This window comes from Oncorhynchus kisutch, linkage group LG4 (genome assembly GCF_002021735.2).
Source record: "Oncorhynchus kisutch isolate 150728-3 linkage group LG4, Okis_V2, whole genome shotgun sequence".
Lineage (NCBI taxonomy): Eukaryota > Metazoa > Chordata > Actinopteri > Salmoniformes > Salmonidae > Oncorhynchus > Oncorhynchus kisutch.
In genome coordinates, this window is record NC_034177.2 from 58,445,177 (window position 1) to 58,458,097 (window position 12,921).

At 44.2% G+C, this 12,921-nt stretch overlaps 1 protein-coding gene across 25 annotated transcripts in view; it reads right to left on the minus strand.

The window, feature by feature from the left end:
* The window catches only part of LOC109889740 (LIM domain-binding protein 1), a 47,206-nt gene that overhangs the window by 11,640 nt on the left and 22,645 nt on the right, over positions 1–12,921 (minus strand). For 22 of the 25 annotated variants that reach the window (XR_004209804.1, XR_004209803.1, XM_031823301.1 and 19 more), the window contains 6 exons: positions 3,140–3,245; positions 2,980–3,024; positions 2,762–2,837; positions 2,526–2,628; positions 2,216–2,388; positions 1,925–2,047 (listed from right to left, as the gene is read on the minus strand). Coding sequence is in view for 23 of the 25 variants with exons in the window: in XM_031823301.1 (XP_031679161.1) it covers positions 1,925–2,047; positions 2,216–2,388; positions 2,526–2,628; positions 2,762–2,837; positions 2,980–3,024; positions 3,140–3,245 (626 nt within the window). In the remaining 2 variants the exon portion in view is untranslated. Of the gene's footprint in view, positions 1–1,924; positions 2,048–2,215; positions 2,389–2,525; positions 2,629–2,761; positions 2,838–2,979; positions 3,025–3,139; positions 3,246–6,672; positions 7,006–12,921 lie in introns of those variants that run through there. The other 3 variants (XM_031823292.1, XM_031823294.1, XM_031823293.1) reach the window with 3 other exon arrangements.

Genomic DNA, 12,921 nt, shown 5'->3' on the forward strand with positions numbered 1-12,921 from the left:
TGGTGATCCAACACTAATACTACCCAGTCCAGGTGATGCAAACCAATTGGCACCTGGAATTGGTCCCACCTGTCCCTCGTTAACCCAAATGAGTATAAGTAGAGGTGCAGTCACTCGGGCGCTTGAGCAGACAGGCAGAGGGTATGCCTAGACCTTAGAACAACTGGAGAAGAGGACCCATTCCCAGGCAGCATGCCACCTGGTGCAAGTTGAAAACAAGTATTGAAACCCCTCGCTCTATTTTGTTGTTCATTACCACAGGCGGTCCGAGGAGCCGCCACGCCGAACACCGAGTGACCCACCCGTTACCTGAGACGCCTTTCAGTTATTTCTCCCCATTCCCCCCAAAATGTAGTAAGGAACAACTTTTGTTTGAGCACAGCAAAATGGTCTCCCACGGTCTTATTTTATTGTGAGTTTCACCTCTGACTCCCCTGGGCTGCCATATTTTCTTCAGCCAACAAGACGAGTAACAGCAAAATCACTAGCCTACATGAATCTACTATCCCCCAATGGAAGTTAACATGTACCCTGATGCAACAGATCAGAACGTTTAGCTTAAAATGTCACTTAACTATTATTTCTTCACATTATTAGCGCAGCAATGTCCATTCCATTGGGGATAAGACCATTGTCAAAGCACACGTGAGCAGTTTCATGTGACAGATAAATATCAGTTAGACATTTTGAAAGAGGAAATCTAATATGCAACAATTAGCATGGGTTGCTAATATGACTAGGATTGTGCCTTTAGGCGACTGGACAATGAAAGAAAGTTTATATAAAATAATTGCCTCCACGGATATGGTCTGATTTTGGGTAGGCCACTTGAAGCAAGGTAAGACATGTCTCAATACGTAGTATAATGTTTGTTGAAGCACCTTTGGCAGCGATTACAGCCTCGAGTCTTCTTGGGTAGGACGCTACAAGCTTGGCACACCTGTATTTGGGAAGTTTCTCCCATTCTTCTCTGCAGATCCTGTCAAACTCCAACAAGTTGGATGGGGAGCGTTGCTTGCACAGCTATTTTCAAGTCTCTCCAGAGATGTTCGATCGGGTTCAAGTCCGGACCGCTCAAGGACTTGTCCTGAAGCCACTCCTGCGTTGTCCTGTTGGAAGGCGAATCGTCGCCCCAGTCTGAGCGCTTTGGAGCAGGTTTTCATTTAAGGATCTCTGTACTTTGCTCTGTTTATCTTCACCTCAATCCTGATAAGTCTCCATCGACCTCACGGCTTGGTTTTTGCTCTGACATCCACTGTCAACTGTGGGACCTAATGTAGACAGGTGTGTACCAAGTCATGTCCAATCAATTGAATTTACCACAGGTGGACTCCAAGTTGTAGAAACATGATCAAGGTTGATCAATGGAAACAGGAAGCACCTGAGCTCAATTTCATGTCTCAAAGCAAAGGGTCTGAATACTTAAGGTATGTTTTATTTTTAATACATTTGCAAAAATGTCTCATTGTGTGTAGATTGCTGAGGATATTATTTTATTTAATTTTAGAATAAGGCTGTAACTTAACATGTGAACAAAGTCAAGGGGTCTGAATACTTTCCGAAGGCACTGTTTTCAAAATACATACTGCTTCCAGCTGTGTAAAGTGGTGTGACGCAACGATGAAGCCCAACTTCCGTTGCCTATGCATTTGTTTGAGATTCTGTAGCAGAAGCTCTAGCGCTGCCTGACAGACATTCCGCTCAAAGGCTATGTATGCTGAAACACAACGAATATACCATACAAAATTATGCAAATTGACCTATAGACCGATAAGCATGACCAATCGACTCGTATTTCCATCAATTATTTCACAAAAGGATTTCTCTCTTCTTCTCAGGGACAATTGGCCAGCGCCAATTTAACATGTATTGACCAACCGCCTGCTATTACTAACGGAAACCCTGGTGTGTGTGTGCGACTCACGTGCATGGCCAGTATGCTGCGAGGCAGGACTTCCCTGTGTTGTCTGATGCTAAAATGCCACGTCTTGATCCTCATCATGTCGTCAAACATGAACTCCAGGTACAGACGGCCCTCCACACACACCTAAAGGAGAGAGAGGTTAGAGGTCAAACACCTAGAGCAAGGTATGGTTTCTTATCATACAGTGCACAGAAAATAGGGGGAAAGACAAATACATGTTTGGATTTGTAAATGAAAAGGTGGAGTTGTGGAATTGTATGTGGGGAATGTAAAGAAAGTATATTTTCGTACCTGTGTGAACATGGGCTTGCCATTCTGTGTAACCATGGTGCACTGGTCACAGTCCAGAGATACAAAGTTTGTGTGGAAGGACTCTTTAGGGTGCTTCAATGTATAGAACAGCTCAGTGGCGCCGCCTTCAAAGATACTCCGGAAGTACCGCGGGATCAATGTCCGGCCGATAGCTAGGAAGAGGATACATTTACTGTTTCAATAAAATTATTTAGTATCAAATGCAGATTAACACGTTATGGTTAGAGGGTGAAATCTATGCAATCCCATAATAAAGCATAACCGCCCTGGAATTCAAAATATTTCGTACTGTATCGTTTAGGCCCGTCCTCCAGACAAAAGGTGATGGTGAGCATGGCATCATCCTCAAAGAACTCTGTGGTGAAGGCATCCCACCAGAGATTGTCACAGTCCTACAACACACAACCAAATCAGTCCAACAGTAGAGGGGAGAGAAGATATTCCCACCATCAGTGAATCAATCATTCAATAAATCAATCTCCCACCACAGACTAAGGGCACAGCCAAATCGCCATCATCGCCCACCTCTGTCCAGTTTTGTAGCCGTTTGTTGAGCTCAAATATCCTGTAGTCTGTCTGGTTGCCGTATGGTGTTGGTCTCCTGCAACAGGCCAGAGCAGGGTCAGTACAGATGGACTGGACTTAACAACTTTTTTCTAATTAAAACATTTGCTCTAACACTATTTTGAGGCCTGGGGGGGGGGGTCAAGGTTGATCCTGTGATCGTCAGTCGTTGTACTCACCCCATGCCAGGCTCTAGGTATGACGGGGGGTACATTGGTGTTGGCCTGCAGACGGAAAGACAGGAGAAAGTACAAATTAAAACATATATATAGGTACTAATAGTAATGTGCTAACAGTACGAGTTAAGTGGCAAAAGTGGCAAATGCGTGCGTGTCCTACCCTACGTCCCTGTCCAGCATGGTGCCGGGGTGGAAGGGGGGGAAGGCACTGCCGTTAGGGCCGGGCTCCTTGGGGGAGTACAGCTTGAACGACTTAGACGAACAGCCTAGAGAGAGAAAGAGTGAGCAATTTGTACAAACTGATTACAGCCTGATTACACAGACCGTGCTCACAAAAAAAATCTACCAATGAATTGCAGCCTCGCACCAACACGCTCCACCATTAAGCCAGCTACAGCCAACTCATTTACTTGCTTGTTCTTGCCCCTCCATGTGTGAAAGCAGACTATTAGACAAATATGCATCTTTAATCTTATTTACTCTACGAGGTAGGTTGACTGAAATAATTCCTTTATAGCATATTTCAGAGTACAGATGAGAAAGCAGGTTAAAAAAAGTTGACTACATTGTGGAAATTTTACCAATATTGTATTTTCTTGTGTGCAAATAAATTCAAACCAATCATATGCCCTCAGCCATTGCCAAAAGCTATGCAATCTGTTTGACTGAAACTACTTAGACTTTTGTATCCTACTTTGTAGTAAAAACAACATTAAACTAGGCAAATATAAAAGGCCAAATGTAGTCTACTTCAAAATACACACATGCTAGGTAAATAAGCTATTTCATGCTCAAATTGACCTTAATATGGAATTGCTCTAAATCTCTCTTTATAAACTGGGTAAATCAAGATGTAGCCTAGGTCTATTCATGATACAGATTAATGCATATTATTCAATACGAGTGTGTGAATGCATTGAGCTTATCGAGCTTGTTTTAACTGATTTTGTGGGGCTACAGATCCCTTCCATGTAGGACTTATTCTATTGTACTTAACATTTCCATAGAAGCAGTCTCCTATAAAAGTGTGTGCTGTCTCTAAGGCGGCAATGATGTCATTTGTGAGGCAGAACATGGCGGTGGATTCTGGCTTTGTGGGTGGCTATGGAATATAGGGGAAACCAGGCAGTAGGGAAATTAAGTGAATGAGTTTATGGTGGCGAGATATACAAAGTGAATGAGTCAAGTTTTGGGTGAAAATCAGCTTTGAAATGTGCATATTTTTCATTATACTTGCATATTATCACAAAGAAAGTACTAGGGTAGTGAATTTGTGTTGCTTCAGCTGTAAGCTAGCAAGTAAAGTAAGCCTTCAATTAAAGCTAGTATCGTCTTGCGTTGTAAAAGTGTTCTAGCCTGTATGAACATTGTTTTGCCAACAGTAATTCTTACATGCCATGTTGCATTATTCAAGTGTTAATTTATGTGCAGCATGAGTCAGGAGCTAAAGCAGCCCAGACAGTACCAAATAGCTTTTTTAAATAAAAAAACATAGACGTTTCAGTATACCATATAACACTAAGCCCCTCTCTTGCATACAGCAGCCTAAAATCATGTGATCACAGTCCTGTTGTGTGTGGTGTCCTGTCCTGCCCTGCCCATCCCCCACCCCTCCCTCTAGCTTGCTGTGGCGTTACCCTTCTCCTGCCTAGATCTGTGCATACTGAAACACTCAGGCCTTCATTACAACGCTGCTGTAACTAAACACCCCATCTAAGGCTTAGTGAATTTGAAGACAAAGAAACACTGCATTGAGCCTCAACCTGTATTCAACAACATCCCATCTCCATCTGTAGAAGTAAGGCTGGAATAAAAAAATAAAAAATAGGCTACTCTCTGTGGCCTACTTCGTCAACAACGGGGGAGTGGGGGGGGGGGGCGTAGAGAGAGATTAGAGAGGGAGAGATGGGGTTATGTGCACTGTCCTGAGCTGTCTGCCCTCCTTCCTCTCTAGTGCACAACTCAGCCAGCCCAGGTCATTATAAAAGGCATCCAAATGCTTCCCAGCCAAAACTGTTCGGAAGAGTTAGCATATATTATGGCATTTTGGGTTTGGCTGTCCGGCACACTTTTTTGAGGCAAGCTGAAGTCTACGCCCCTTCCTCTGATTGGTCAACAGTAGGGATTCTTCAATAAAGTATTGTTTTTAAACGAGAGACGACTCGTTTTCAAATACCTTTTTCATTGAGAAATACGGCACAAATTCTCATTTAGATGTGAAATTGCACGAAAAAGATCCTCTGCAAAAACATCCAAATTAATAACAGATATCTTGAGTTATCATAGATTAATTCGGACTATTTTGAGGATCTGGCTACGGCTTCTCAATATGGACAAACAGTACTACTGCCGCTTTTTTCTTGTTTTTCAAGGGAAGGTCTTTTACGGGAGTATGCAAGTACACATGTTCGGCTAGCCGAGTTTAACTTGGCACCAGCCGAACTGAAGCATGCTGAGGCCTTAACACAGGAAAAACGATAGCTTCTACTACAACAACTCTAATATGCTCCCAAAAGCAGAATCCTGCATCTCACCAATAAAGCATTGTTTGGAGAACAACATTACCCATATTATATAGCCCCTCCCAAAAAAGCACACAAATCCCCCTTGTTTCACTGCACCCCAGAGAGGCTGTCTATCCTCCCCGGCCCTTCTCTACAGGGTTCACTGCAGTTCTATTGGCATGACCTTTGACCTGGCAGCAACCCCAAACCCTGGTACACCAGATGGTACACCAGACATCCCCCTGTATACACTCAGCCTTTCTCTAGGCTAGCCAGGTACGTCATATTAAATTACTTATTAATCATCCTACAATCAATAAAAATACTTTTCATTGCAGACTGGCTTCAAGCCTTCAACCTCTGCATATAGCCATGCCAACATGAGAATAGAATGGATAAGCAGTTGGTGGCATCCACTCACTCTACTCTGGGGTCAATCCTGTCTTTATGACAGATGTAGATGGATGACATCAGTCCAAGCTTCCAGAGATCTGGGGCACAAGCATAGAGTAACACTGGAGGAGCATCATGTCACTGTCTGAGAGATGTCATATATAGAGGAGTCACAGACAACCTCTCCTATATTCCCCAGATGACACACACTATCCAATGAAAGCGCCATTGACCTATCTTGGAGTGGGTGAAGTTGCCTCTACTACTAGAGAAACTGATCTACGGCCTGTTTCGAATTTTCCACTCAAAGAGATTTGGATGAGCTTATACTCTATCTGTAGTCTGGGGGTTATGATTGATTAGAACGAGATTTGAATAACAAAACAACAATCGCCATTTGCTCAATTAAATAAACCGAAAGACAGCATTGAGCCTAGTACAGATTACGTTAAACATCGAAGTGACTGTGAAGCTAGCAGCCAACTACATGAAGTCTTCATTAATTGTCTTATCTTGATGAATACTGACGCGTGAGATCAGTTGAACACAAGGTTTGACTGGATGCTGATAGCATGCTAGCTACAACAGCAAGATTGCCTGTGTTGACCAGTGGCAGTGAAGTTAGCTAGCTGTGGCGTTAGCCATCTAACGTTAACTGTTAAGGAACTAAGTACGTTAGCTAGCTGCACGAGCCGCATTCGAAATTTCACGTTTGCATCCTAATAATCCATTGCTACTTAAAATTGCAACAAGACTAGTACCTAGAGTTAATTGCGAACACTTCAAGCCACCATACCTGCACCGAATGGTTAAACGAAACGCGGCGTTTTTTTTTCCAACACCACTGCTCGGTTAGCAGGCTAGCTTGAATGCTAGCTGTCCCAATTTGAAGCACCTTCAGGCTCAGCTTAAAAAAATAGCCGTTACTTCAGTACTCCTCCGAAACAAAACGAAAAGCAAAACAAAAGTGGCAATAATTAGTATTTTCTCAGGTGCGTTATTTTTACTCCTTACGAGGTAGCGTTTTTTTTTTAGCAACACAGTTGTTGAGAAGTGGTGAAGGAGCCAAACCCTTTGTTCCTAGCCAGCAGTGAACAATGCCCCCCCTCGTCTCTGCACTTGCTCTTCTTCGATGAAGTTTAACAGCGGTTGGCAAACTAATAAATATTGCATTACCGCCACCTACTAGACTGGAGTACAACTCCCTTGTACTTTGCTTGAAAAAACAAAGGAATAAACAAATACCCTACCATCGAACACTACGCTCACAAAAAAAACACTTTAAAAAATACCACCCAACTCCATTATATAAATCTATGTAGTCCTACCTCAGGCCAACAATCTGAAAGGATGGGACACCACCACTTACCACACCCTGTACATCAGAGGAGTTATAGTCTCGCACACCCAAATACCACTGCAGCTGCCTAACACCAGTCTCAACGTCAACAGTGAAGAGGCGACCCCGTGATGCTGACCTTCTAGGCAGAGTTGCAAAAAAATGCCATATCTCAGACTGGCCAATAAAAATAAAAGATTAAGATGGCCAAAAGGACACTGGACAGAGGAACTCTACCTAGAAGGCCTGCATCCCGGAGTCGCCTCTTCACTGTTGATGTTTGAGACTGGTGTTTTGCAGGTACTATTTAATGAAGCTGCCAGTTGAGGACTAGACACTAATGAGGCGGCAGCGTTGGACAAGTAACCGAAAGCTTGCAAGTTCGAATCCCCGAGCTGACAAGGTAAAAATCTGTCGTTCTGCCCCTGAACAAGGCAGTTAACCCACTGTTCCTAGGCAGTCATTGAAAATAAGAATTTGTTCTTAACTGACTTGCCTGTTTGTTGCGAAATAGAAAGCCGACTCTAGATTTGATTTTGGATTGGAGATGTTTGATATGAGTCTGGAAGGAGAGTTTGCAGTCTAGCCAGACACCTAGGTACTTATAGATGTCCACATATTCTAGGTCGGACCCATCCAGGGTGGTGATGCTAGTCGGGCCGTGCGGGTGCAGGCAGCGAACGGTTGAAAAGCATGCATTTGGTTTTAATAGCGTTTAAGAGCAGTTGGAGGCCACGGAAGGAGTGTTGTATGGCATTGAAGCTCGTTTGGAGGTTAGATAGCACAGTGTCCAAGGAAGGGCCAGAAGTATATAGAATGGTGTCGTCTGCGTAGAAGTGGATCAGGGAATCGCCCACAGCAAGAGAAACATCATTGATGTATACAGAGAAAAGAGTCGGCCCGAGAATTGAACCCTGTGGTACCCCCATAGAAACTGCCAGAGGACCGGACAACATGCCCTCCAATTTGACACACTGAACTCTGTCTGCAAAGTAGTTGGTGAACCAGGCAAGGCAGTCACATTAGAAAAACCGAGGCTACTGAGTCTGCCGATAAGAATATGGTGATTGACAGAGTCGAAAGTCTTGGCTAGGTCGATGAAGACGGCTGCACAGTACTGTCTTTTATCGATGGCGGTTATGATATTGTTTAGTACCTTGAGCGTGGCTGAGGTGCACCCGTGACCGGCTCGGAAACCGGATTGCACAGCGGAGAAGGTACGGTGGGATTCGAGATGGTCAGTGATCTGTTTGTTGACTTGGCTTTCGAAGACCTTAGATAGGCAGGGCAGGATGGATATAGGTCTGTAACAGTTTGGGTCCAGGGTGTCTCCCCCTTTGAAGAGGGGGATGACCGCGGCAGCTTTCCAATCCTTGGGGATCTCAGATGATATGAAGGAGAGGTTGAACAGGCTGGTAATAGGGGTTGCGACAATGGCGGCGGATAGTTTCAGAAATAGAGGGTCCAGATTGTCAAGCCCAGCTGATTTGTATGGGTCCAGGTTTTGCAGCGCTTTCAGAACATCTGCTATCTGGATTTGGGTAAAGGAGAAAATGGGGAGGCGTGGGTGAGTAGCTGCGGGGGGTGGAGCTCTTGGCCGAGGTTGGAGTAGCCAGGAGGAAGGCATGGCCAGCCGTTGAGAAATGCTTGTTGAAGTTTTCGATTATCATGGATTTATCGGTGGTGACCGTGTTACCTAGCCTCAGTGCAGTGTGCAGCTGGGAGGAGGTGCTCTTGTTCTCCATGGACTTTACAGTGTCCTAGAACTTTTGGGAGTTAGAGCTACAGGAAGCAAATTTATGCTTGAAAAAGCTGGCCTTTGCTTTCCTGACTGACTGACTGCGTGTACTTGCTATTGCAAGTAGTCTAAAGAAAGGCCTGTTTTATTGCTTCTTTAATCAGAACAACAGTTTTCAGCTGTGCTAACATAATTGAAAAAGGTTTTCTAATGATCAATTAGTCTTTTAAAATTATGAACTTGGATTAGCTAACACAACGTGCCATTGGAACACAGGAGTGATGGTAGCTGATAAATGGGCCTCTATACACCTATGTAGATATTTTGTTTTATGGAATAAGCCGTTTCCAGCTACAATAGTAATTTACAACATTAACAATGTCGACACTGTATTTCTGATCAATTTGAAGTTATTTTAAAATGGACAAAAGAAATGAGCTTTTCTTTCAAAAACAAGGCCATTTCTAAGTGACCCCAAACTTCTGAACTGTAGTGTATATCCTAACATCACTTTGTTGGGAAAAGACAACATTAAAGCTTAAAAGAAGAGGACGACTCTTCTGTTTCACCACTCACGCCACTCGGTGCTTCACACTGAACGACGAGCATCACAAACAACGGGAATCTTCCCCTTCAGTTGGTCAACTTTTACATTTACTGCTACCCCAGTAATCACTCCTTTCAATGGCACTTGAAGGCAAAACAATTCACATTTCTCTCCCCCATTCGTATAATGCGGAGCGCCTTCTCCCTTTGACCAGCAGAAACACAAACAATAATCACAAGACCACTTCTGGATACCCTCACCAATTCCATAGCACCCAACTCTGATTTCACCCACCCTGAAACCAGAAATGGGTCAGCCAAAAGGCAGGGGTCCACTTTTTCCAACAAAAAAAAATGGTCACAGACTCATCTTTATCCTGACCCTCGGTGCGAGCCTCGGGCTCCAAGAACTTCCCCACACCTATCACTTCCGACACTTCAACCTCATTCACTTCCATTTCTCCTCCTGTCTTCAGCTCACTCTGCTTACACCTTCTACCATTCTTCTTTAACAAACAATCTCCCTTTTTCCCGCCATTTATAACCGACTCGAGCTCACCCGCTTCCTCGCTCTCGCTATGACCTCCTCTGCCTCTCTTTTTCACCCCCATTCGTCCACTGTATTCCAAGTATACATCGCCTTATGATATCGCACTTCTCCTGACATTCATCTTGTTCTTGCCTTCTCAAGGGACACCGTTTAACCGGCGGTCACAATCTCCGTACAATCAGCGCTCAACAGTGCATCCCACTTAATAAAGCAGCTGCAACGCTTTTCCAACCACCATCCACTGTCTCACTTCCTTCTCTCTGTACAGTCAGCTTCCCCCTTTTCGCTGTTTTGTCTTCTTTAAATTTGTATTAGCGGACCAAAACCAAATGAAAGGTGCATAGACCGCCGCCTACTGTACTGGAATGTGAAGCCGGTCCCTGTTCATATTTCTATTTTCTAGCCCTGTGTTTCCACCTGCTGTTCTAGAGTGTGAATTCATTACACTTTGTGACTCAAAAAGGATGGGGGGGAAAGAAATAAGAAAAATTGTCTTACCAAGTAACCTCACACCCAGCGGACAATTCCAATGGAGTTTTCCCATCTCCTCAAAAGTATCTCTGACGGGAATTCATTTAGTGTGGACGGAATTACTGGCGACGGTTGTTGGGATGTGGGCTGATCGGAGCTCTGGTATCAATAGTTGATAAACAAACATTCAAACTTTACTCGGTGTGGCAGCGGTTCGGCACGGGTGTGCTGTGACTGGGTCAGATATGGTAGGAGATAGTGATGGAGAAGAAAGAGAAGCAAGTATGGAGCATAGCGGTAGAAATAAAGGGGGGAGTAGAAAAGAAAAAGAAAAGGGGAGAGAAAGGGAGTAGGGGTTTGAAGGGAAGTGAGAGGTTTATGGAGGCAGAGAGATGGCAGAAAACTACATTTGAGGAGAGCAACATAGTGTCCAATGCTAGTAGAAGTTCCGAGGTAGAGAGTGCTGAAGAAGTGCGAGATAAGTTGCGAGGGGAGCGTGGAGGTGAGGAGGAGCATAAAGTGATTCCGAAGTTTAGGGAGGAAGGGGGAGTTGGGGCGATGAGTCCAATAAGGTTGACGGCTGTGATGAAAGAGTTGATTGGGGGAAGTTGTCAATGCTAAAGTGTTAAGAGATGGGAGCTTGTTGGTGTTCTGTAAGGGACATGGCACAGAGGGAAAAAAAGGGAAGCGTAAGGTGATGTCGAGGGGTGTGCCAGATGCGGAAGGGAGTATTAAAAGTGTAATGATGGTGTACAACCAAAGTGCTGCAGCTGTGTGGGAGGGGGGGGGGGGTTTCATAGTGTGGCATATGGTGGGTGTGAGGCAATGAAGCAGGCAGTGGAGGTGCAACAAGTGAGAGTGGAGAGAAGAGAGTTATATGCTGAGGCAGTGAGGGTGGTCCAGGTCGAGGGAGATACAGGTTCAATGGAGAGATGTGTTTGGAAAAGGAAAGGGGGATACCTAGTCAGTTGTTCAACTGAATGCATTTAGCTGAAATGTGTCTTCCGCATTTAACCCAACCCCTCTGAATCAGAGGTGCGGTGGGCGTGAACATATAGACCAGGGATTACAGGGCAGGCGATTGGGTGATATGGCATACATAGACAAGAGAACGCTGGTGACATTCATAGCAGGAGCTATCGATATACAGTGCCTAGCGAAAGTATTCGGCCCCCTTGAACTTTGCGACCTTTTGCCACATTTTGCCACACACAGGCTTCAAACAAAGATATAAAACTGTATTATTTTGTGAAGAATCAACAACAAGTGGGACACAATCATGAAGTAGAATGACATTTATTGGATATTTCAAACTTTTTTAACAAATCAAAAACTGAAAAATTGGGCGTGCAAAATTATTCAGCCCCCTTAAGTTAATACTTTGTAGCGCCACCTTTTGCTGCGATTACAGCTGTAAGTCGCTTGGGGTATGTCTCTATCAGTTTTGCACATCGAGAGACTGAAATTTTTTCCCATTCCTCCTTGCAAAACAGCTCGAGCTCAGTGAGGTTGGATGGAGAGCATTTGTGAACAGCAGTTTTCAGTTCTTTCCACAGATTCTCGACTTTGACTTGGCCATTCTAACACCTGGATATGTTTATTTTTGAACCATTCCATTGTAGATTTTGCTTTATGTTTTGGATCATTGTCTTGTTGGAAGACAAATCTCCGTCCCAGTCTCAGGTCTTTTGCAGACTCCATCAGGTTTTCTTCCAGAATGGTCCTGTATTTGGCTCCATCCATCTTCCCATCAATTTTAACCATCTTCCCTGTCCCTGCTGAAGAAAAGCAGGCCCAAACCATGATGCTGCCACCACTATGTTTGACAGTGGGGATGGTGTGTTCAGGGTGATGAGCTGTGTTGCTTTTACGCCAAACATAACGTTTTGCATTGTTGCCAAAAAAGTTCAATTTTGGTTCATCTGACCAGAGCACCTTCTTCCACATGTTTGGTGTCTCCCAGGTGGCTTGTGGCAAACTTTAAACGACACTTTCTATGGATATCTTTAAGAAATGGCTTTCTTCTTGCCACTCTTCCATAAAGGCCAGATTTGTGCAATATACGACTGATTGTTGTCCTATGGACAGAGTCTCCCACCTCAGCTGTAGATCTCTGCAGTTCATCCAGAGTGATCATGGGCCTCTTGGCTGCACATCTGATCAGTCTTCTCCTTGTATGAGCTGAAAGTTTAGAGGGACGGCCAGGTCTTGGTAGATTTGCAGTGGTCTGATACTCCTTCCATTTCAATATTATCGCTTGCACAGTGCTCCTTGGGATGTTTAAAGCTTGGGAAATCTTTTGTATCCAAATCCGGCTTTAAACTTCTTCACAACAGTATCTCGGACCTGCCTGGTGTGTTCCTTGTTCTTCATGATGCTCTCTGCGCTTTTAACGGACCTC